Below are 23,492 nucleotides of genomic sequence, written 5' to 3'. Positions count from 1 at the left end.
TGATGTCATTAACAACTGCGCTCTTGTCTTCCTCAGGTCTCCCAGAATCAGTGAACTTTCATTTTACAGGTATATAAACCATCCTTTCTTTGCTACAAGAGGCATGGTACTTTTCCTGCCTGTCCTTTATTTTACCTGCTCGTGCTTTTCCCTTCCTTTACTTCATGCACTTCTACAAGTCTTAAGGAGGAGTTTTAGAAAGATCTGAAATGTTTACTTTCTTATGCCACAAATAATGGATTAGAATATACTAAAGACACTGAGTTTTCGGTAGGGTCTAGGAGTGGTTTAATGGGTAACAGGAGTGCCCCTTTCCTGACCATTACCTCAAATCTTGAAGGCCTTATGCAGTTGAAAACCCTAGTCATGTGAATAAGGATGTAAAAGTTTTTGACACAGTAACTCAACAAATCACATTAGTAAGTTGATGTTCTATTTAGTATTTTCAACCCTTTTTAATGTGCTGGGAATGAAACATAGCCCATGTTCTTAAATGGAACCTTTGTTCAGTGCAGACTCTAATAGAGGTATATAGGAAGTGTGCATATGTGCATGTATTCACCCACCCACCCAGTCAGCTGGGCTCTTCCCAGTGTACCGGTGCTGCCAGTGATTGATATGGGGCTCTAAGGTAAACATGTTTTCTCTTGAATTTTGGAGTCCTGTGCATAGACATGTTCCTAGACAGTGATGTAAGTGGAGAAGGGGTATGAGATTACTGCAGTCAGGCAATCACTGGGTAAAGGTGGGAAGCTATGCATGTGTTTTCAGATGCCTTTGCAATATGAATTATTTAAACTTTAGCAGTAAATGCAGTTGTGTGCTGATTTGCTTTCAGTGTCTGATGGAGAACGCGTAACCCCCGAGATGGCATTTACAATTCATTTGGACTCAGTGGGTCAGCAACCTCCTGTGTTCCAGACCACCGCTCCATTTCTGGAGGTCAGCCAGGGTGGCAAGGCCACTCTCGGTAAGGAGCAGAAAACAGGAACAAGCACTGAATTCTAGGTCAGGGTGACAGAAGGGACCAGTTGGTGGACCTTGGCCTGACATGCTAGGCTTATCACCCGTGAGTCTCACACAGGCAGCTGGGCAGATTTCTGGCCTGGACCCATCTCTCACCATTGTGGGAGGGATCTTGGCATGTATTGAAGCACCTGTATTAGGGACAAAGCAGAGCCCTTGGGAGCTATTCCACGACGTCAGTATACACAAACTGTTTCACCCATTTTAAGAGTCTAATGTATTCCTCCTATGTATGGCCAGCCATGTTTATGGGCTTGTGTGTTGGAGGGATGCAATCACAACCCTGCCGCAGTCTTATCTTTACCTCCCTTTTGAATAAGTTGAGACCAGGGGTTTGTCTTGCTAGCGGTGCCCGTGTTCTGTTGAGCCCAGTGGCTAGGATTTTGACCAGACCTTCTGTTAGCTATGCAAATGGGTAGCCCCTCTGCCCCCATGCCACACCCCCCCTTCACATTTCATCTCCACCTCAGCGAGAGTCATAATTTATATCTGCCATGTAATACATTCAAACATATTGTAGAAGATAATAACTTGTGCAGCTCACTAAAAATACAGAACTTCCTACACTGCCGTATAGATAAACTGACTGCAGCCCTCTCATTTCCTGTATGCTTGATCTACTTGTACATTACCAGGAGTTCAGTGTCATCCTAGATGTCACTTGCTAAGCAGATTTCCAATAATACCTCCAATTTAACCTATGACATTGGCATCACCAAAGACTAATAATCTCCAAGCAGGCAGGCAAACATACACGTGTTCAAATCCATTAATTTCCTGATGTCTGCATGTGGCTTTCACAAGACCTATGAACAATTCACTGTATAGTAGATAACAGTTGTGACACCTAGTTGTCTGTCCTTCTTGTTCCTGTGCCAGGGGTACAGCTGAGAGTACATGATGCGGACACAGCTCCTGAAGATCTCTTCTTTGAGCTGGTAGAACCTCCTCGCCATGGGGTTCTACTCAAAAACCGCACCAGAGTTCATGACCACTTGAGAGCAGGTGAGTTGCACAGGTCTCTGAGTCAGAGGATGGATTACAGGGGGAACAAATAAGTCCAGCATATTTTCTCTATCTGTTTGTTTTTCTACATTTAATAAGCAGTTGAGCTAGAATGTTTATATAATAATAGAATTATAATCATATCTGTAATTTCCTTATATATTTTCACATATATAATACCAATTTAATATATATAAAAATTATGAAGGTAGACGTATCTGATTTGCAGGCCATTGACACCTATTGGGGCAGTAAAGGCACAAGGCTCTACTGTTTCTTAACTTTGCCATGAGGAGGCAGTGCAGTCAGCACCATGTTCCAGCTCAGAAGCGGGCAATTATTTTAGGTGGAGGGCTGCTTACTGAGTTTTGGCAAGCTGTCGAGGGCCACATGGGTAGCTCCACCCCTTGACAGGTGCCCCGCCCCCTGCTTGCCATCTTAGGGTTGTTCGTGCCTGTATTTATGGGATGAAGTTCATCCCTGTGGAGACTTAAGCAATGCATAAGCTTTTTGCTGGCCTGCTGTACAGTATTTTGCCCCTGACTAATTTGGCCTGTAGTTTCACCCTAAGAGTCTGAATATTCCTAGGGCCTGATTGTAGTCTGAGGGTGTCTTCATAAGATGTGCAAAGGGCAGGAAAGTTAAAGGCACTTTTCTGTTGCTCTGATTTTTATTCTTCAGACAAATTAATTTGTTTCCTAAATGTGTTTATATAAATGTCACTCTTTGGATGGGTTAAAGTCCTTTGTGTACATGACTTTGTATTGTTGCAGATTGGTAAATCATTATAGTTTCATAGTTTCTAGGGTCGGAAGGGACCTGAGTAGATCATCTTAGGTTTGGGTAAGTTTAACCAATTGTTAGGGTGCTTAGAAATTCTTGCAAGACCATTTTTGTACTGTGTAAATCTGAATAAATAAATGAATTGGATGTTCTAGATGATGTTAGCATAATTCTATCACTGTCAATTGATCAAGATGCTGTTCAGAGGCTCAGTCTTATGGGCAGTTTGCCTTTAGAGGTTGCAGGTTTCAGCTCCTTATCAGAGACAAATTTGATTTACAAGAAAGCAGTACAAACAAAAAAGGGGGGGCAGTGCTGCTGTAAAGATCAGAGCTCTAAGCCTTTATATTAGACAAATGTCTAAGAAGCAGTTGGACAAGAAATGGGAAGGGCTGTTGGTCAAACACTCCTTGTTTTGTCTCAATGTTTTTATGAAGGTTATGGCTCCATCCCGTGCACATAATAGCTCATTACTGAAATCCCCAATAGAATGGGAGACCACACACCTGTAACGAGTATATTAAACAACAGCTAAGCACATGCGTAAGTGCTTAACTGAGTCAGGGCCTTAGGCCTTTGAGCTGAATTGGTGCACTTGGCAGTGACTCATTATTTGTTTCACATTTCTTTCTGGGAAGGTGATACTTTCACTTACGAAGACATCACCCAAAATGCTTTGCAGTATGTCCACGATGGCTCATCTGCAGCAGAGGACAGCATGGAAATCTCTGTGACCGATGGCGTTACAACTGCAACTACTGTGCTGAGAGTGGAAGTATCATTGATGGACAGCAACAGTCCCCAGTTAGCTCCAGGCTGCTTGCTGACTGTCACAGTGGCTAGTAAAAGCTCTGTGACACTTTCTCGATCACACCTAGCTTACATTGTAAGTTTGTATCTATTCCTTCCTTGTCCAAATGAATTCTTAGTATTTAGTGTTCTCCCCTCTTGATAGGCTCTCAGCAACGTGCACTCCTGCACTTTCAGAACGTTGATTCTTGGCAACCACTTTAACTTATTGCTGTGTTTTGACCACAGATGCCAAAAAAGGAATAATGAGCTCTTTCATCTTAGTAGGCTCTTTCATCTTAGTAGGTTTTTGAGGCTATCTGCCTGAAATAAAGGTGAACTTCAGAGCCAAAATAAAAATTGAGTTAATCCCAGATTTATGCACAAAACATCCCTGCTAACTAAACATGTGGGTTTGCTCAGCAATAATCCTTTTAAAACTTTTTGACAGACTCTTTCTGGCTCAATATGTCTTTTTCCCCTCAAACCAGAATGCAGCATTCTGTGATATCATGTGAAAATACTATGGTTTGCTGACTACGGCCAGCTGAGATTTTCCTCACAGGAGGTGTCATGTGAAATACCAGATTTCTTAGTAGCAATGCATTTAATAGCAAATTCTTTCCTGGACTGAGGAGGAGACAGAATATGAACAACATGCAGCACTCATTAGACATGTCACTCAATGCTCTGCTAGAATGCAGTCATATATTGAAGTGATGAGGTAGTTTAAGAAAACAGATGAAAATTATTTTTATTGGTTTTAATTTACATGAATGTACACACTCGATGACTTCAAGTCTGCTTAGATCTGAAACTTAGTGCATAAACTTAGGATGAACTCAATTTTCATTTTGGATCTGTAGTCTGAGCTTTCACATCCCTGTTTTGTTAGTGGTCAGATCACAGCTTCTGGTGTCCCGTGAGGGTAACATTCACCCATATTCAGAATGCTGGTTCCAATGCCTTTGTGTCATGGCATCCCCATTGAAGCAGGTATGTGGTGCATAGGCATCATGTTCTGCACAGGAATGTGCTTCACCTGTGACATTTTGTAAGCTATTTTCTAAGTGCCAAAAGTTAGAGAACCAGTATTATAGTAACTGACACTGGATATAGAGGCTCCTGTGCTTAACTTAACTTTCTTTACAAGAAGAGCTTATTTCCCTTTCAGTCTGGGGATAACCTGTACTGGCATAATCACTTTTATGGCAGTATTACTGCATCCACACTTAGGGGTTAATTACACTTCTATGTAATTACCTTTCTACTGTAGGCAGAGCTCATGCCTAATATTTAGGTGCATTTATAAATACTACCCAGCAATCTTCTTATGGTCCATTAGTGTTTTAATAGACCAAGTTCAGGGCTTTATTTAAATTGTAAAATTAGCTTTAGATAGAAACATAAAGCTGTCAGAGTTATAAAGGTGTCAGAGCTGGGGAGCAGTGTTTCTGCACCACTTTCTAAAAAGTTGTTGTCTTGGACGCTCTTGGGTTTGCAGCATAGGTCCCAGGCTGGCTGAGGCAGGCACTGTATGTGGTGCAAGCTGACCAATGCTTGCAGCCTGGCTGCTGCTCCAGCTGGACTGTATACTACATGCAGCACTTGTTCCAGCCACTCTGGATCTGCACTGCATCAGTGCAGGTCCCAGACCAGCTGGAGTGGCCACTGGATCAGGTATACTGGGGGAGGGAGAAAGGGAAAGCTTTATGCCTCATCCAGCCCATGGGGCTAGAGGAATTTGACACCCCTGCCCTAATGTATTAGAGTCTTATTGAGCCAATGTTATGTCTTGCAGAAATTATGACTCTGTGTAAGTAAATGAATTAGTTATATTGAATTATTAGACCACTGAAATTTGAATGGTGCTCATCTAACATTAAAATGGTCCCTGAGGAGTCTTTTTTGCCTCTTAACAGCTGAAAGAGCTCTACTTTTAAAGTACTAACCAGTTAGATACTTGGATAAACTCCTGGAATTCATAGCTATTGTACTTCATAGTCCACAAAGGCAGCCAGTGTCAAGATCACTCCTGTGCCCATACTGCTTCATTTCTAGACTCCCATTTTGACTTGCATTGCAAGCAACTCAGGTACCCAAGTCCCATTTTTACAAGTCATTTAGGGCCATTTTATGTAAGTAGTTAGGCACCTAAAGATAGATTCTTCAGTAGGCTAGGTACCTCACTTGCATTGACTCAGGCCAGTGGTCATTGACATTTATGGACTCTCAAGGCACCCTTTACTGGACTCAAGGCACCCCTCCACAACATTTGTGAATTGAGTGGCACCCAATTTTAAAAACAAATTTATATATTACAGTGCTTACCTCGTTATACAGGGACTGGGTAATAGGAGTGGGGAGTTGTCCATGTAAGGACAAGCCTGAGCCTGGCTTATCTGCTTATCTCTTCACAACTCATGCTACGCCTGAGAATTGCTGGCTTAGGCATTTATGTAAATCTCACTTAAGTACCTCCCTTCATTTTTAGATACCTAAAAATCTGTGTAAGCTTTTAGATTTAATGAAAAGTTCATGAAATTTCAGCTACTAAGAGTGACTTTTAAAAATGGGAGCTTGGTACTTTTGAAGAAGTTCCCTCATGTCTGTACAATTCTTTAATGTAAAATGGGATCCATAGTTTTACTGGAGATAGGAAGGATAGAAGACAGCAGTTGTAACTGCATTTTATAGGACGTTTTGGGTAGGAGCGATCCTGCCTCAGGCAGGAGGTTGGAGTAGATGATCTCTGAAGGTCTCTTCCAGCCCTGCTTCTCTATGATTCTGTGATAACTGGTGGGTTGTTCTTCATCTCACAGTGTTAGGCAGAAGGCGGCAAAACTGTCCTAAGGTAGTTTTGGTTGAGAGAAACCTACAGCGGAAGCCCTCAGGGATGTGTTTGTCAGGAAGGCAGTAAGTAGTATGAGTTTGGAAAAAAGGAAGAGGTTGTAGTAGAGAGAGTGGAATTATTGGCGGGTCTGTGGAGGACCCATCCATGGGAGTCCCCTTCCATGTATTAGATAACATGGTGAAAGTTGATAGCTTTACAATATTCTTTTTGAGGTTCTGGCAAGCCTAGAAATGTGGGTCTTTGCTCCCTTGATTTACAAGACAGTTAACCCGCTTCTTCAGCTGAGGATTTCACTCGCTGCCCCCTTTTTTCCTTGGGTTGAGTGAATACTTTCTGCATTCCTGGAAATGGTAGCCTTTATAGCTTTTTATTTCACAGTAGTGTGCCAAAACCTGCACATTCACCAATATTGATTCAAACTCCCCAAATGGTGTGACTGGTTAAGAAGCCATGTTTTCCTTGCCTTCTGGTTTCTGAATGCACTTGGATCATGATTTCAGGCTTTTGTCTAACATCATGAGGGCTAGAAATATTTTTAAAATTAAAGCTGAAATGCTCATATGACTACAGGAGCCTCAGCTGTTAGAGGAATATGGTGGGAAATGTTGACACTGGTCTGGTGTCACATACAGGACATAACTGCAAATCTGATTCATCTCAGGCCCCTGGGAATGAGGTTCCAGCATGGTAGTAGATTTTACTTCTGTTATATGGATAGATTGCTACACATTGCATTGAGAAATTTATATTAGGGTAATTTTTAGACATTTCATTGATTATACTATTAGAAAATCATTTTTGAAAAGGCCCAGAATGCAGGAAGGAATGGAGTATAGACACCATTGTAATGCATTACAAAAAATAACAGATGCCATTGGTTTACAATTCTTTTCGTGGTGATGACATCAGAAAGTTCATACCTGGTGTCTGTGATTTTTTTTGACACGTGTTTTATAGATATAGAAAGAAAGCTATGAATATACATAATGCGGGTCTGTGTGCTAGCCCCTGCTTGTCTCTCACATTTTAGTCAGGGAGACTACACTTACCAGTAAAGCAAAGATTTGACTATGTATGTTCAGAGTAAGATGGCTCAGAACTTGAATCTTACAGTATGTTTTCTTCCCAGAAGTGTTAAATAAAGATGCAGATTTGGATACAGCATCATGTAATTGGAGACAATTAATTTAATTTAAATGGTCCAAATCCAGCTCTTTGCTTCACCAGTGTAAATCCAGAAGCAGTCCATTAACTTTAATACAGTTGTTCCACATTTACACTGGTGTAACTAAGAGCTGAATTACAATCTTTGTATATTTTCTGTGACACACATCAGTATATTTCATCTCAGTTATCTGTGACCAGCCACTAGGTATTAAAGGTAGGAGAAATTCTACTTGGAATTTCATGTGATTTGAAAATAAAATATACAAGACTTATATCTGAGTGAGCATATATGTGTGGTAGAGAGATAAAGCGTGCCTTTTAGTTATGTGAAAATGAATACACACTCTGCATTAAATTCCAAAGCAGTCAGCATTACTCAATGAAGCTTGGTCAGCTTTCACCATCTTTAGATATTTCACCATCTGCCTTATTTTCTTCCATGCCCAATGTAGGGAAACAAAAGCTAATTTTGCTGTTTGGTTTATTTTTCATGTTAGGATAATAATTCTCCTGACTCAGAGATCACAATTCAATTAATATCTCTGCCTATGTATGGCACCCTTTTACGGGCCTCTGGATTGTATAATGGGGAGCTTGCAGAGGTTTATAATTTCACAATGGAAGATATCAACAATCAGAAGATCAGGTAACAAGCTCATTTTTTTACCAGACCACCTTTTTATTGGGCACATTCAGGCTGTCTGCGCCATCTGCAGGGAGTGTGTGATATTAATATTGGGACATGCAGTGTTTATAATCTAATACCAGGGTTGCCACTCCTAATTATATGGTTGTATCTTATAATATTAAAAATGGCAGTGAATATGTATATCAAATTGGGGTCTTTTATGCTTACAAAATGCAAGTTAACTTGCACTGCTTCAAAATCACTATATATTTTTGTTGACATGCTGGTTTTTTAGTTAGTATCAAAACTAATGACATAAAAGAATAGCTTTTCTTGAAACAACTCCAACCTATGGATAGATCCAGGATTGGGAGTGAGGGGGTTGTGTGCCGCCACACCTGTTTGGTTGTGCAGTGCTCATGTGCTGAGCTTTCTGAGCTCACCAGCTGATCAGCACAAGGCCTGTCAGGCTCTATAAGAGCTCTCTGTGCAAGTGGAGCTCTGGTGGGACCTTTGTTAACCGTCCAGTGACAGAGAGCTTAATGTGTGTAGCTCTATGCTGATCAGCTGGAGAGCTCACTGCTTGTGGATCTCTGGCAGTACATGTGCTGATGAGCCTGAGGTCACTGGGTATGTGAGGCACAGCTGAAGGGATGATGTGACCTCACCCACCACACTTTTCTGGATCCGCCTCTGCTCCAGCCATAAAGCATGTACGGCATCAGATTCCCGCCTCTCCTGTGCTCTGCTGATAATGTCTCAACGATAATATCCAGCAGAATGCTCCAGCAGAAAATGTTTCTGATTGTCCATGCTGAGTACCTGGTGTAACACATAGTGGTGACTTCTTTTCTGGATTTTCTTTCCAGTTAGGGTACAAGGTCACCCTGTCATTGGGTTGTTAATAGAAGGAGCCAGAGCCTCCTTCTGTTATATGATATAAAACTATGACCCAAACGTAGCCTCATCCTCATGGCAGTGTGTGTGTAAATACATACACAAAACACAGCCGCAAGAGTGACACATGAGGGAACAAAACCATCAGAGCATCTGTGGAATAATGTTGTCACAGTGAAGGTTGAATGTGAATACCTTTCAAGAACATAAATAAGTCACTGCATAAAAAAGTCTTAGTGGAATGTTCCAAAGCACTCAACATGAGTCTAATTCTCTTTGTGCTGAGGTTGATGGGAGTTTCCCTTTTGACTTCAGTGAGAAGCAAAGTTTGGCCACTGCTGAATATGTTTGGAAATCCTCCTTCATATTTTTATTGTCCATATGGCCCAGGGACAGCTGTTCAGAAGAAAAGAAAATGTTATGATACTTCTCACAAGAATAGAGTAGTATTGCTCTTAGGACAATACTGTAATTGTTCAGTAATCTCCACCTGCCATTCATACACTGCTGCTCAATTCCCCAAGAGTTGGGGAATCAGAACATGATTGCCCATTAGCATTAAGATGTGTGATGTGACAAAATTTATGGATGTTTCTTCCAACCATTGCTCTCAGGCCAGCCTTTTTCTGGTCAGTACTACTTACACAATGAAATGGGGAGAGAAAGAGCTCATTCTGAATGAGTAAGTGGGAGAGTTAAAAAAAACCAAAAAACCCCTGAAACAATGCCTCACTGAAAAGAGGGATATTCCAATCTAGTGTTTAAATATAATAGGTGACTCAATTCTATTTTTGACATTCACAGATACACAACTGCATTTGAGACCAGTGATCAGCCAGTCACTGATATTTTCTACTTTTCTGTCTTCGATGCTGACAACAATCAGCTTGACAGCCAGAAGTTTACCATCACCATCACACCTGTTCATAACAGACCATCGGTCATTGCTTTTGCTGATCATATTACTGTAAGTAATAGGTTTCAGTGCTTAAAATGGCAATGAGAACTTGCTTGATCTAAACCCCTGAACAGTAAGTTTCCTGGATTCAGTACACTGTGGTGAACTACCATCTAGTAGTATGGATGTGTCTTCCACATGCAAAGCATTAGTACATTTTTTGATGACCAGAGGAAATGGAGGGTGCTCTTGTGTCCCTGAACCTCCTGTCTTCATTTACACTGTAACCAGTGGTCCCAGCTTGTCAGCTGAAGAAGATCAGTATAACTCCACTGGTGCCAACAGAGCTAGGCTGACTAATCAAAGTTGAGGAGTTGTCCAGCTTTTTCACTAGGGCTAGTGCTGGATGAATATGAAAACATCTGGAGGTTTGGATCAACATACAGCATTCCAAAATGCTTATCTGAACCGTTTGATGTAGCCTACCTCCCTTCCCAACTTTTCACTCCCTTTTTTCCACTATCAAAAACTTCTCACTCAACAAAGATGCAGCTTGTCACTCCTCCCACCAGGTCACTGTGATGTGCCAGAATACTCTCTGCTGCTCATTTCACTCTGTTACATTGATGCTAGCTCAATAGCATGGGGCAGCTGGTAGGGGCAGGTAAGCCTTCACCTTCCCCAATTTTCTATTTGGTTTGTTTTATATTCCAGGGGTAGGGAGATGGAGCAGGGGCGATAAATAGGGGGTGCACGCGGTTGCATGTGCACCCCCTGCAAAAAGGCACTGCCTGCCCCCTGCTGCCGACAGTGCCGGCAGCATTTGTGGGAGCGCCACACTTACCGCCACTGCCATGCTCCCACTGCTGCCAGCGCAGCCGTGCCCCCCAGCTGCCAGGGACATGCGTCGTTCATGAGATGGAGTGTGTGGCAGAGCAGTAAAAACCCTTTGCTATTGATTCAGAGGCATGAGTACAGACCTCACTCTAGACTTATACTAAAGACTGCCCCTAGTTAACCCAGCTGTAAATGGGCACCCAGCTGCACGAGTTTGGAGGGTCAAAGGAGCCTGGTTGTGATTCTTGCCATATTACCTCCAGGAGTGCTGTTGCCTACAGAAGCTTCCATGCCTTAACCACAATAGCATCATGACCTGTTTGAATTGGGCAGACCTTGAACTTGTTTGGTTGGCACTTTTTAGTGTCACTGGGAATGTCAGGAATTACTTCTCTACCTGCTTCATTAGAGACTGATAGCAATTGTATGCTAGTGGACTCATGCAGAAATAGGCAAAAGGTTAAACTTAAGCTGCCAGTGTCATGAATTATCTCTTCCCCTACCCTGAGTGTTTGATCCATTCAGCAATGAATGTGGAACTTGCCTTTGTTTCTAAAGCACATGTGTTTTATTTCCCTTTTCCTGGTTTTCAGGTTGATGAGGGAGGGAGGGTCCCGTTGTCCATTCACCAACTCCTAGCCACTGACTACGATACAGCCATGGAAGAGCTAGTGGTTACAATAATCACTCTACCCATATATGGGTGCATTGAAAACACAAAGACAGGTAAATTGTATATTTTCCCTTTCTTTTGATCAGGAAATAGGAACACAGAAGTGGGGTTGGGGATTTCATCAAGGAGCTAACATGATCAGCTGCAGCTGTGTCAGAGAAAGGTTTTAAGAGGCAGATAACATGCCCCCAGAGAAATTTTCCTGCTTACCCTTATTAGTAAGGGGCTGGCTCATGCTCTGGACCAGGAGCCTTTACAAAGTTGTTGTTTAATATTTAATGATTACTCTCATAACTCAGGCTGTTCTTGTTGTCCATAGCAACCCTTTCTTCAATCCATCTAATAAGTGTTGCATGAACTTTAAAAGCTAGCTAAGCTGTGGAAGAGCTTAGCTGGAGGAATTTGGTGTATAATTATATCACCTCAGAGTTATGAGGTGTCCCATCCATTATCCATGGGTGTTCCTCATTAGGACTTGTGCCTTCATGCACTGTAGGTGCTCATAACAGGATGACTTCATTTCATATTATTTTGCCTATAGCAACCCTTTCCATTACACTGTTAGTTGTTCGGCTGTTCCCCTGCATCCCAGGTTGGCTATTTTTCAGTGGCACCATGAGTGTGTGCCCCCAGTTCTTAAGTCATTACTCCAGACCAGATCTTCTTCTATTGTGGTAAAAACAGCATAGGAGCAGGAAGCTCTGTGAGTCTCCCTGACACAGTTTCCACTGAATTCTTCTGTGTGAGGGGCAGAGGCAGGTATTCTCTGTACCAGAGAGCCCAGTGGTTTTGCCCACTAGTTACAGGTCTCTTTAAATCTGTGTGTAACTCAGGAATCAAGTGACTGCAACCTTCTCATGCAGGTTGTGTGCTGCCCACCTGGCTTCTCCCAGAACCTACCAGTACCATTTCTTTGCAATGAGCTGCCAAAGACTCCCCAGACAGCATCTGCTGTTGGAAACCCTGTGTGAGGTGCATTTCCCAGGAACAAGCAACCTCTCTAGAGAGATTAATACAGTCCATATCTGCATTACGTTTTTATGCTGTTTCTACCATGGACATGGGGAGAAGATAATGAGAGATAATGTCATTGAGGTCATGAGGCAGGAGCATATCTACATAAAGTCCCCAGTGCATGTACAGGTTACAAATAGTATCCAGCCCTTAGCTTTTGCAACAAGGCCTCAGGACAAGCACTCTTAGAAGAGCTTTCCTTGTCAGAATCCCTTCCCCACTGCATCTTAGTTCACAACTCTGTTTTATGACCAGAGCAATGGGGAAAGCCTAGACCCTTTCATTTCTAGGGACTGTTCCTTTCAGTGCTTCTGTATCATCAGTAAAACTTCAGTGATTGTGGGATTTGGTTCCACCATGGAAACTGTAATTGTGGCAGGACATTTTATAATTATTGGTGGTCCCAGGATTAGACCTAGGGGCTAGAGAAGCTGAACTGTAAATCACTCAGCTGCTGTGATGTTTTGTTCTGTGGGGTTTTTTTCTTTCTAACATAATAGGCTGGAGGTTGCTCAGAGTGTAGACCCAAGAAAAGATACTGGGATAATTGTAGCCACTACACCAAGTCAAGCTGTCACACAGCACTGCACATGAAGCACCTTAGGCACCATTTTAAATGATACCACACAGTTACCACAGTTATTTTATGTTCTTAGCACAGGGAACAAATTATGCTCTGTAGAGTACCACTATGTGGTAAGTTCTGGCAAACGGTTTGGTTTATAACAGCAGCCCCCTTACTAGCTCTGAGCCATGCAGACTGTTATGCAGTACCCTGCATCCTTATTCTTTGTGTCTTGTGAAAGAGCAAACATAAGCTTGTATTTCAAAAAGACTAATCTCTGATCAGTCTTTAATAGACAATTTGCTTGGCAGCCAAACTGTTTCAACAAGGGTGATTGAGGCTGGAGGTTGTGCTGTGGAAAGATGGTGAATTAGTGATTATCACTTTAGACAGGCCTAATAAAAGGGGACAGGAACCAGATGACCTTGTAATTAAAAGGACGCTATTCCTTTCTGCAGCAGAAGCTGCTTTCGGGGTGGGTCTCTAAATGTATTAATAGTAAATTACAGAAAGGAAACCTTGGGAGTGCCATGACTTTCCATTATTTTCTTAATTTTTAAAAAAATATATCAATGAAACAACTGTCCTATCACAGACGGTGCTTTGTTTACAGGTGCTATTTTTGGCCCTGGGGGCACAGCAGACTCAGGTGCCTCATTCCCCATTCAAGATGTGCTAGAGAACCATGTGTACTACTTTCAGAGCATCCATGAAAGTGTAGAGCCAACACATGACCTCTTCCGCTTCTCTGTGAGCAGCAGCTCCCTCCTGCCTGAGACATGGAGCATCAACATCACCATTCAGGTAGACAGATTCTGAGGAATGACAAAAACCTCCCCCCAGAGTGGGTGGCTTCTACACTAACCCTAGGCCAGATTGGAACCCATTCTGAATGGCCACAGAGGCAAATAAGTAGGTAGAAGGTGCCCCTTACTCTCTCTTGTTCACCATCCCGACCCCAGGAATGCAGCTTACCTCCTCTCATGCATGAGGGGACACAGTGGATGGGAAGAAAGCAGCCTTGTGAGACACTAGCAAAACACCCTCCAGTGTAGATAAGCTTCGAAGAGCTGTGGGACAAAATGTACCCAGATGGCCAGCATAGAGGATGTTTCTCCTGGAGCACAGGAGAACTGGGAATGAGACTGAAACTGTGAGAAGCAACCCAGTCCCTGCCTCACTGCTGAGGCACAAATTGGCATTGCTACCCCTTTCTCAGGTCTCATGGCTGAGGTATTGATTGGCAAAGTTTTCCCTCCATCTCAGTGTGCAGATTATTAGCCAATATTTCAGAGACTATGTATAACAAGGGTGTCAAACCTAGGGCATCTGGCCTGGATCCAGCCTGCAGCTCTCCATGATCCAGCCCATGGGTCTCAGATCAACCCCATGCTTCATATGAAGTGTGTGGAGCTAATCTGGTGCATGGCTGGACTTGGCACTACAGGCACTGCACACAGCACAAGGGGTCAGTCCAGGATGTGTGTTGAACATGGTACCCATGTCAGACCCATGCTTGAGTGCTAGCTCCAGGCTGGTCTGGATCAGGCCCCAGGCCATCCATGCATCCTGAAGCCAGCCAGTAGGGCCAGTCTAGCGAAGCATTGCATTCTGTCCCCCTTTGATTTGTACAGCCTGCATAGCCAGTCCAGCCCTGCATGCTGCATGTAGCTTGGCTCAGCCCTGCTCTGGGGCTTGCGCTGCATGTGGCACAGGGAGCCAATATGGGGTGTGTGCTGTATGCAGTGCCCTGTCAGACTGGCCCTGTGCAATAGTTCCAGCATGCAAAGACAGCCTGGGAGTTGATCCAGATTGGCCCTGGAGCCAGTGGCTAGAGCCAGTCCAGGGCGGACCTTTTATGCTGCATGCAATGCCTGGTGCAGCCTTCACACTTAATGTAGTGCAAACCCCAGAGCAGGACTGGCATGAGCTGCATGTAGTGTGGAGGGTTGGACTTGGCCCCAGGGGTTGGAAGCTGGCATGCAGTCCTGGGGGCTGGCATGGGGCACACACTGCATGCAGTGTCCCACTGGCCCAGCCCTCTGTGCTGGTTCTGGTGTGTAGTCCCAATCCAGCCTGCAGACCAGTCCAGCTTGACACCCCTGATTTACCAACACCACGTGCTTAAAACTTTTAACAGTAATATCAGTTGAGTGTGCAGATTTCCAGTTGGAGCAATTTCCTTTTGACTTCGTCCTCAGGGCAATTTTTGCCTGTCTGGCAAGTGTCTCTTCTCCTGTGTGACTGTCAGTCTTTGTGTTTTTGTAGCGACAGAATGATGAGCCCCCAAAGATGGTGCTGGAACCTGTGAGAATGCGTGAGAGCTTGGGAGTGGTAATCAGCAATGCTTCCCTGAGCCTGCAGGACTTGGACACGCCAGATAATGAACTTGTTTTTGTTGTTACCCAAAAGCCCAGGCACGGTAAGATATAGCACTTTTGGAATAGCTGTTGCTTTAAGAGAGAGGCCTGATGTGTCCCTGTCACCTGCTTTTGTTCAGTGCTTGGATCTCTGGCAAAAGCAAGGGGGATTTGACCATCCATGACATGCCAGTTGCTAAGAGTGGTCAGATTCCTTCAGAGGAGGAGATAGTGTCTGTTGTGAGGGGAAGGAGGAGCAATGTTGCAACCCATCTCTCTCAGAACACTTTGTTCCATAGCCCTACAGCTACAGAAAATCACTGGGATGCTCACTCCTTCATGGTGTGAAGCTGCAGAAGCCTCACAGCAGTGAAAGTAGTCAGGTGAGGCCACTGTCTGTGAGGCTTACCACCACAGACACTCATCACTGCTACTTGCTTTGCATTCTGAATACAAAATAACTAATTGGCCTTACAGCACGCAGGCCCTTCTCTTGGCCTCACAAGGTCCCTCTTGGCCCAAGGGAAGACAAATCAGGATAACTCAGGCAACCCCAGCCTTCCTGCAGCCAGCTTTACTTGTCTCCTTTTATTCATTGAATTCATAAACCAGGACTAGACAACAGCCATGGAAAGTGGGCGCACACAGTTTAAGTTCCAGAATTTCCTGTGCCTGGAATAAACCCTTCCCAGACCCAGTAGCTGGTACATGTGATGCATAAAGTACTAGGATGTATCTTCACTATGGGAAACATTCCTTGTCAAAAGATCAATAAATGCCCATTACACCTGGGTACTGTATATAGCCACCATTTGTTTTATGTGCTAAAACCAGCCCTTACGCAGTAAGCATTTCCTTTTTTGAATCTTCTTATGCTGATGGACCTGGTACTGTGTGGGAAGTGAATGCTAGGCTATGCTTATAGCACCCAGGTGCCTTCAATTCATTGTGCATAATGATCTACTTTCCCAGACCATTTTTGCCAATTGGGGTTGGATCAGTCTGTCTACAGCAGGAATGCACAAAGCAGGAGGGTACAAATGTTTTCCCCATCTTCCCATCCAGCCTCCTTCTCCCCACTTTTCCACCAAGGTTCAGGGTCCAGAGTACAGTCACTGATTCTAATAGCTCTCAGAACAAGAGAGGACCTGACCCAAGATAGGTGCAGAGGACTACAGAGGGGGAGCCTGTTTTATAAAGGCATTATGTCGTAGGCCATACACAAGGTTTTTCCATTATGGTCCCTCTGGGATTTCTCCCCAGGTCAGTGCAGACCCACATGGATGCCAGTGTGTAGTCATTGGTGCAGTGTGGGTGCAAGTGTAGTCATTATAGGCCTTAAGAAAATGACACAGTGCACTTGCCTCCTCCAGAAACCTTTTCCAGGAGGCAGTCCTGAAAACTGTTTTTTGTCAATGCAGTTGAGACAAGACTGTTACAGTTTTCAGCAACCATGGTCAAAGCTTTTAGCATACCCACCCTGCCAGGCTGTCTAAAGAACAGCTGTCTCTGGACACAAGCTAAAGGTCTATATGAAGAAAGAGCTTTAAGGCTGCTGATCATCTGGTTCAGAATTACCAGGATATGATATGATAGAAGTTTGTAAAACCATGAATGTCATGGAGAAAACACACAGAATTGATTAGTTTCTGTTATGCACAGCACTAGAACTAGATAACATACAAGAACATTATTGGGTAACACTTTTAAATCAAACAAAAGGAAGGTTTGTTGTTTTTTTTTACACAGTGTGTAATTAATTTGTGTAAGTCCTTGGCAGGATGTTCTGAATGCTGATAATTTAAACAGGCTAAAAAAAGATTGGATAAATTCATGCAAGCTAAGTCTTTCAGTGGGTAGTTAGGGGTGCAACATTCAGTTAGGTCTTCCTAGGCCCCTAATTGCTGGAAATGGTAGACAGATAGGCACATTCTGGATAGGCCCTGCACATATGGATGCTGTTTCCATTAGCATCCATTTTCTGCCACTTTGAAATATAGGATACTGCACTAACTGCTATGGTCTGACCCACTATGGCATGCCTTATGTCCTTGATAATCGCCATCCCTGTCTTGGAAAAAAGTGACTCTTTCTGAAAGTAAGTGATCAGTAAGCTTTGAACATCCCACATTTATATATCTTTCTATTTAAAAAGAAAGCTGTGAGAGCTTAATGGAAGTGAGAGCTGGGGCCGCTCTGCCTGGGTATGTTTCATTGCTTGTTTGTAAGTGCGCTTGTTCTTCCTCAGGTCACCTGCGCAGGAGACAGTCTTATTTGGAACCTCTGGAGAATGGGCGCATTCTGTCACAGGGTTCATCCTTTACCTACCAAGATGTTCTGGACAAGCTGATTGTTTACACGCTAGCTGGTGCTGAGGCACGGTCAGATGAATTCAGATTCTCCCTCACGGATGGACTGTACACTGAGATGGGGAGGGTGGAGTTCTCCATGGAGCAGCCAAAGAATGAGCCACCTACATTAGCTGTGAACAGAGGCCTGCAGCTTCCAGCTGGTACGGTATGAGTGTAGAGATGAATAAGCCATGTAGAAAATAACCAGTGAGGTTTTCAGAGCCAACCAAGGGATTTAGATGCACAACTGCTTTTAATTATAATCAAAGCTGCACAAGTGTTTAAATCTTCAAGCCAAATTTGAACATCTCAACCAAATGTTTTTGAGCCAGTAGGAGAGGGGGAGTAAGGAGACCTTTACTGCAGACCTAAATTTCTGGGTTTTATATGTTAAAGGAATATCAGATGTTAGAAATAGGAGGAGATGCATAAGATTTATTCTGAGTGGCAAGTACAGGTTTGCTCCCTGCATTTTATATTCTTAGTGTATTGCCTGATCTAGACTTGAATGTCTTAAGAATTTGTGCTTTCAACCATCTCCCCAGGAGGCATCTACAGCCTGAGGGAGCTCATCTCTGAGAATTTTTTTCCAATGTTCTGCATTGATTGGCATTTCTGAAAATGTCACTCATTTCTCCTAGTTACATTTTTTGGAAATTCCTGACATATTTCCTCTCCTTTTCAGCTTACAATATGGTTATTTCATCCTCCCCCATTTACCTCCATTTAGCTAAGTTATATGTAACTGGACCCCATTCTTCTTTCATATTAATCTTACATAGGTATAACTCAGGTGGTATCCCTGGAACTACTCCTGATGCACACAGGTGTAAGAAGTGTATCGAGCTCATTCATTTGTTTTCATGTTTCCTTTGAAGCTATTCCATCTAACCACTTAGTCACCCTGCTGCTGTTCTCCATTTTCTTTCCAAACTTCCTGTTATGGAGAGACTCTTGAACCCTTATTACACTGAGAAAGCAGTGAAGGCATACTGGGAAGGGTCATTCTGTTAGATAAAGATAGGAGCTACTCTGTTGGATTTCAGACTTGCTTTTTATCTTATCCACAGGTACAAAAATATTAAACTACAATACAACTTTGAGTATCAAGAAGTGTCAGGGTTTGCTTGAAACCATCAGAGCCCTTGGGGGTCTGGACAATAAGGAAATAGTCTGTATGCAGTACATGATGGAGATAGAAAAGTTGGGCGAGGAATTAGTAGAAGTGGGGAGCAGTGCCAAGCATTCCTGTGGCACAGATGCACTTCAGGGGAAGAGTTTTTTTCCTGCACTGTTTAAAATGAAACTTCAAAGCCCTACATGGATAGAAATGACCATGTGTTCAAGCAAAGCTTAGGGGTGGGGTGCTGCCTGTGGTGCTTCTAATACTCAATCATTTTAGACTCAATGCACCCCTCACAAAATGCCAGATTTTAATTTTCACTTGTTTTCTGACTGTAGAAGGATAATAGAGCAGTTCTTGTGTTGCAAGAACTCAGAAGGATCACAACAGGTCTGAACATTTTTAATATAGTGGATTCCTATTTGAAATCTCTGGGCTGATCTTGTGAATCACATTTGTACACATAACAGTGCTAACATTGTGCGGCACCCTGTGACACCCTTAAAAGGATCTCAAGGTACCCTGCGGTGTCATGGAACCCTGGCTGAGAATCACTTTTCTAAGATCTGCAGGAGGGAAACCTGTGAGCCTCCCATTCCCTTTCTTCCTTCAGAAAATGTTGTTATCTTTTTTTCCCAGCCGACTGCCTGAACACCTCTGTTTTCTAAAACAGGTTTCCATCCCCTATTAAAATCCGTGACATTACTATCTTTGAGGGGGGAAGGTGGAATTTGGGATAAAGGAAATTAAGGTTATGAAGGCTGTGTCGTACTTAACTTTTCATAGTTTTATAGTTATATAGTTGGTAGGGTCAGAAGGGACCTGAGCAGAGCATCAAGTCTGACCCCCTGCCATGGCAGGAAAGAGTACTGGGGTCAAATGACCCTGGCAAGGTGATTGTCTAGCTTGGTTTTGAAGACCCCCAGGGTAGGAGCCAGTACCACTTCTCTTGGAAGTTGGTTCCAGATCCTAGCTGTCCTGACAGTGAAGTAGCGCCTCCTGATGTCTAGCCTGAACCTGCTCTCGATCAACTTATGGCCATTATTCCTAGTTTCTCCAGGTAGTGCTTGGGGGAACAGGTCCTCTCCCATTCCCCACTGGTCCCCCTGGTAAGTTTATAGACAGCCACCAGATCCCCCCTCAGCCTTCTCTTGTGGAGGCTGAACAGGTTCAGGTCCTGCAGCCTCTTCTCACGGGGCCTGCCCTGCTGCCCCCAATCGTGCAGGTGGCACTCCTCTGGACCCTCTCAGTGCTGTCTTCATCCCTCCTGAAGTGTGGTGCCTAGAACTGGATGCAGTACTCCAACTGCAGCCTGACCAGTGTTGCATAGAGGGGGAGGATCATCGCCTTGGCCCTGCTTGTGATGCATCTGTGGATGCATGACAAAGTGCAGTTAGCTTTGCTGATCACGTCCTCACATTGGCGGCCCATGTTCATTTTGGCATCAACGATGACTCCCAGATCCTTTTCTGCCTCTGTGCTGACAAGAAGGGAGTTCCCCGGCCCATAGGTATGCTGCTGGTTCTTTCTTCCTAGGTGCAGTACCTTGCACTTGTCAGTATTGAAACACACCCTGTTCTCATCCACCCACCCCTGTAACCTGTCCAGATCTAGTTGTAGCCTGTGCCTCCCTTCTAGCGTGCCTACCTCTCCCCACATCTTAGTGTCATCTGTGAATTTGAACAAGGTGCTTTTCACCCCTTGTCCAAGTCACTGATAAAGATGTTGAACATGGCTTTCAATGAGAAGCATGATTTTAAGTGAGTTGGCCTGCTCGTGGTCCCATGTGTTGGTTAAATGCCAAACATGGGCTCCTTTAAAAGACTCCCATTTAGGCATTCAAATTAGTACTTCACAGGGAAAGGTCTATTTTTGCGCTGCTTTGCCAAACTAAGCATCCAGATGCAGTATTTGGGTAGCCTGCCACTATTTCTCTGGTGCCGCATTGCTTTCCTTTGGGGAAATTAGTGGAATTTCCTTGAAACGGCCACATAGAAAATCCCTGATTCTTGCAAGTATAAGACATTACTTATAAATAATGCAATTGAGTCTTGGCAAGCAATATGGGAGGATTGAGGGGAGCTGTTTGTGTGCCTTCTTTTGCTGTCTAGGCTCAGTAGCACGCATCACAGATCAGCACTTAAAAGCAGCAGATATCGATTCAGATGACCTGAAGCTCAGATACGTCATGAAGAAAGATCCCAGTAGTGGGCGTCTGCAGCTGACTAAAATTGATAACCTGGTCCAGATCTCTGTCAAGGGACCTGTCAAAAGTTTCACCCAAGTTGATATAAATAAAGGTGGGCAAGTTTCTTGATTCTTTCATTTATGCTGAATAAAACTGACTTCGCCAGCTATTTTCCCTCAAAAGCCCTTAAAAACAGAATTCACAGCTAAGGGCTTTGTTTTACTTATATTAACCGAAGAGATATAACATCAATTATTAGCTGCTTTAACTGAGAGCAGTGAACTGTACACATTTCTCTTATCTAAAATAGTCACGCTTGCTTTTCACTACTGAAGATTACCATTATTAAAAATAGTATCTTGCTACAGGAACATGTGAGATCTAGGATCCTGGACTTTCTCAGTTCTGTGTTACTTAGAAAGCCATAAAAGTGTACCTGAGAGCTTTATTTTTAAATCAGCTTGCCTGAACCTGAGGCTATGTAGATCTTGTGTTTGTGTCTCAAAGAGGAGGGGAATGGGTCCCATTGACTTCCAGTGAACAGTAATGCAGAGTTGTGTTTGCTGTTTGTGGAGATGGGCCTTGACAGCTTTAAGCTAGCTAATTCATATCCCAATAGCAGTCCAACTATGGCAATATGGGCTTCATTGTTGGCTGTACAAACCAACTGAGGACTTCATGTTTTTGTAGCTGAAGGCCATGTTAGCACATCAATACCCAAGAACCCAAAGTAGTTAGCACATCAATACCCAAGAACCCAAAGTAGTTTATAATAGCTCAGATGGGTCTACACAAGCTGCAGTCACACCTTTGATTTGTAATGTAAATATACCCTCAGTAGGACTTGTTTTTCTTTAGTCACTTTGGCACCTTCAAGATCAAGATATTTTTAGCTAACCAATGAGCTGAGCAGCAAGTTATATGTAAAAAAATATATCCACAATAGCCTTGGGGATGATAAAGGGTGCTGACAGACATGCAGCTGCCTGCTCTAAGTCATGACCCTTCACAGAAAGCTCCATGAGTTAAAGCGACTCCCGCCCCTCAATCCCCAACCCAACACACATTCACTGTTTGGTTGGGGCAAGGGAGGATATCGAGCTCCACTTCGGAGCCGATCCAACAGAGAGAGGCTGTCTGCCTGCAGTCTCTCTCCCCGTGCCCTGTGCCCCCAGCTCTGATGCTGTCTGCAGGATGGGAAGGGAGGGGAGGGAGCTCTGTACTGGGGTTTGCCTGTCCTGAGCTGGAGGGTGAGGGGACTGGAGGGGTGGCCACAAAGCAGGAGGGGTCTAATCCATCCACCCCCACTCCATCTCAGGCTGGCAAACCACAGCCCAGAGCTCCCTCCCCTACCTTCTTCCTCCCATCCTGCAGACACCACTGGGGGTGCAGCTGGGCTGCATCATCCCAGCCCTGATCACATGCAGTCATGCACTTCTGTTAGGGCATGGTGTAGAGTGCTTTCAGGGGGCTGATTGTGTGACAAATGTCACTTCTGTCAGCATCCAAAGAGGCATAAGGAGAAAAGAGTAAGGCAAATCTATCAGGGAGGATTTGCTTTTCAGTAAGGTGATCTCTGAAAGGGTGTGTCAAGAGGAGGTGGGAAAGAGAAGGGGAACGGAAAATAACACACAATCCAGAAGCTGTGCCAAACCCAGTGGTCTGCTAAAGAGCTAGCGGGAAGGGTGCTAGGCAGATTCCAAAATAGATGATGCACATTGTATTTAACCACATCTTCTCCCCTGCTCTCTTTTCAGGGCAAGTGGAATACAGTCATGAAAAAGGGGAGCCAGGTGGGAGCTTTGCTTTTAACTTTGATGTGATTGATGCAGAAGGCAACAAACTGATGGACCAGTCATTCTATATTAGCATCTTGGGTAAATGATGGTTTACCTAAACATGCATACTTAAGGGTTATAGATTGATAGGGAAGGGGAAGGCTCACTCTTGTGCCAGCCTGTGCATAAAAGTTATAAGAGGAGTGATGTGACAAGTTCCTAAAGAACCCAAGTGTGAGTGAAGGAGAAATTCCCTTGCATGGGAGCTGTAGAAAAGAGCCACTGGTTGTTAGACTGTTGGAAATGGAACAGAGTCTTTCACCTATAGATTTAAAGACCAGAAAGGGTTGTTCTGATAATCTTACCTTATCTGGCATAACACAGACCATGGATTTCCACCAGTGGTTCCTGCATTAAATCCAGTGCTTCTGTTCTTTTTTAAAGCATATGTTTTAGAAAGATAACCATACATGATTGAAATCATGGTTTTGACAAAAGATATTTAAAGAAGTTAAACTTGATGACAGCGTACTCCATTTAAATGCACAGCCTTGGG

At 43.6% G+C, this 23,492-nt stretch overlaps 1 protein-coding gene across 5 annotated transcripts in view; it reads left to right on the top strand.

Annotated features, from left to right (window-relative positions):
• FRAS1 (Fraser extracellular matrix complex subunit 1) overlaps nucleotides 1-23,492 on the top strand; it is a 360,126-nt gene that overhangs the window by 273,062 nt on the left and 63,572 nt on the right. For all 5 annotated transcript variants that reach the window (XM_019556365.1, XM_019556367.1, XM_019556366.1 and 2 more), the window contains 12 exons: nucleotides 37-69; nucleotides 839-970; nucleotides 1,906-2,031; nucleotides 3,453-3,700; nucleotides 8,122-8,270; nucleotides 9,954-10,116; nucleotides 11,478-11,610; nucleotides 13,750-13,940; nucleotides 15,405-15,558; nucleotides 17,745-18,008; nucleotides 21,082-21,270; nucleotides 22,916-23,035. In XM_019556365.1, coding sequence (XP_019411910.1) covers nucleotides 37-69; nucleotides 839-970; nucleotides 1,906-2,031; nucleotides 3,453-3,700; nucleotides 8,122-8,270; nucleotides 9,954-10,116; nucleotides 11,478-11,610; nucleotides 13,750-13,940; nucleotides 15,405-15,558; nucleotides 17,745-18,008; nucleotides 21,082-21,270; nucleotides 22,916-23,035 — 1,902 coding nt within the window. The remainder of the gene's footprint in view (nucleotides 1-36; nucleotides 70-838; nucleotides 971-1,905; nucleotides 2,032-3,452; nucleotides 3,701-8,121; nucleotides 8,271-9,953; nucleotides 10,117-11,477; nucleotides 11,611-13,749; nucleotides 13,941-15,404; nucleotides 15,559-17,744; nucleotides 18,009-21,081; nucleotides 21,271-22,915; nucleotides 23,036-23,492) is intronic.

Source organism: Crocodylus porosus, unplaced genomic scaffold, assembly GCF_001723895.1.
Source record: "Crocodylus porosus isolate Cpor-Errol unplaced genomic scaffold, CroPor_comp1, whole genome shotgun sequence".
Classification (NCBI taxonomy): Eukaryota; Metazoa; Chordata; order Crocodylia; family Crocodylidae; genus Crocodylus; species Crocodylus porosus.
Note: the sequence above shows the minus strand (reverse complement) of the source record. Positions and strands in the feature narration are given on the sequence as shown.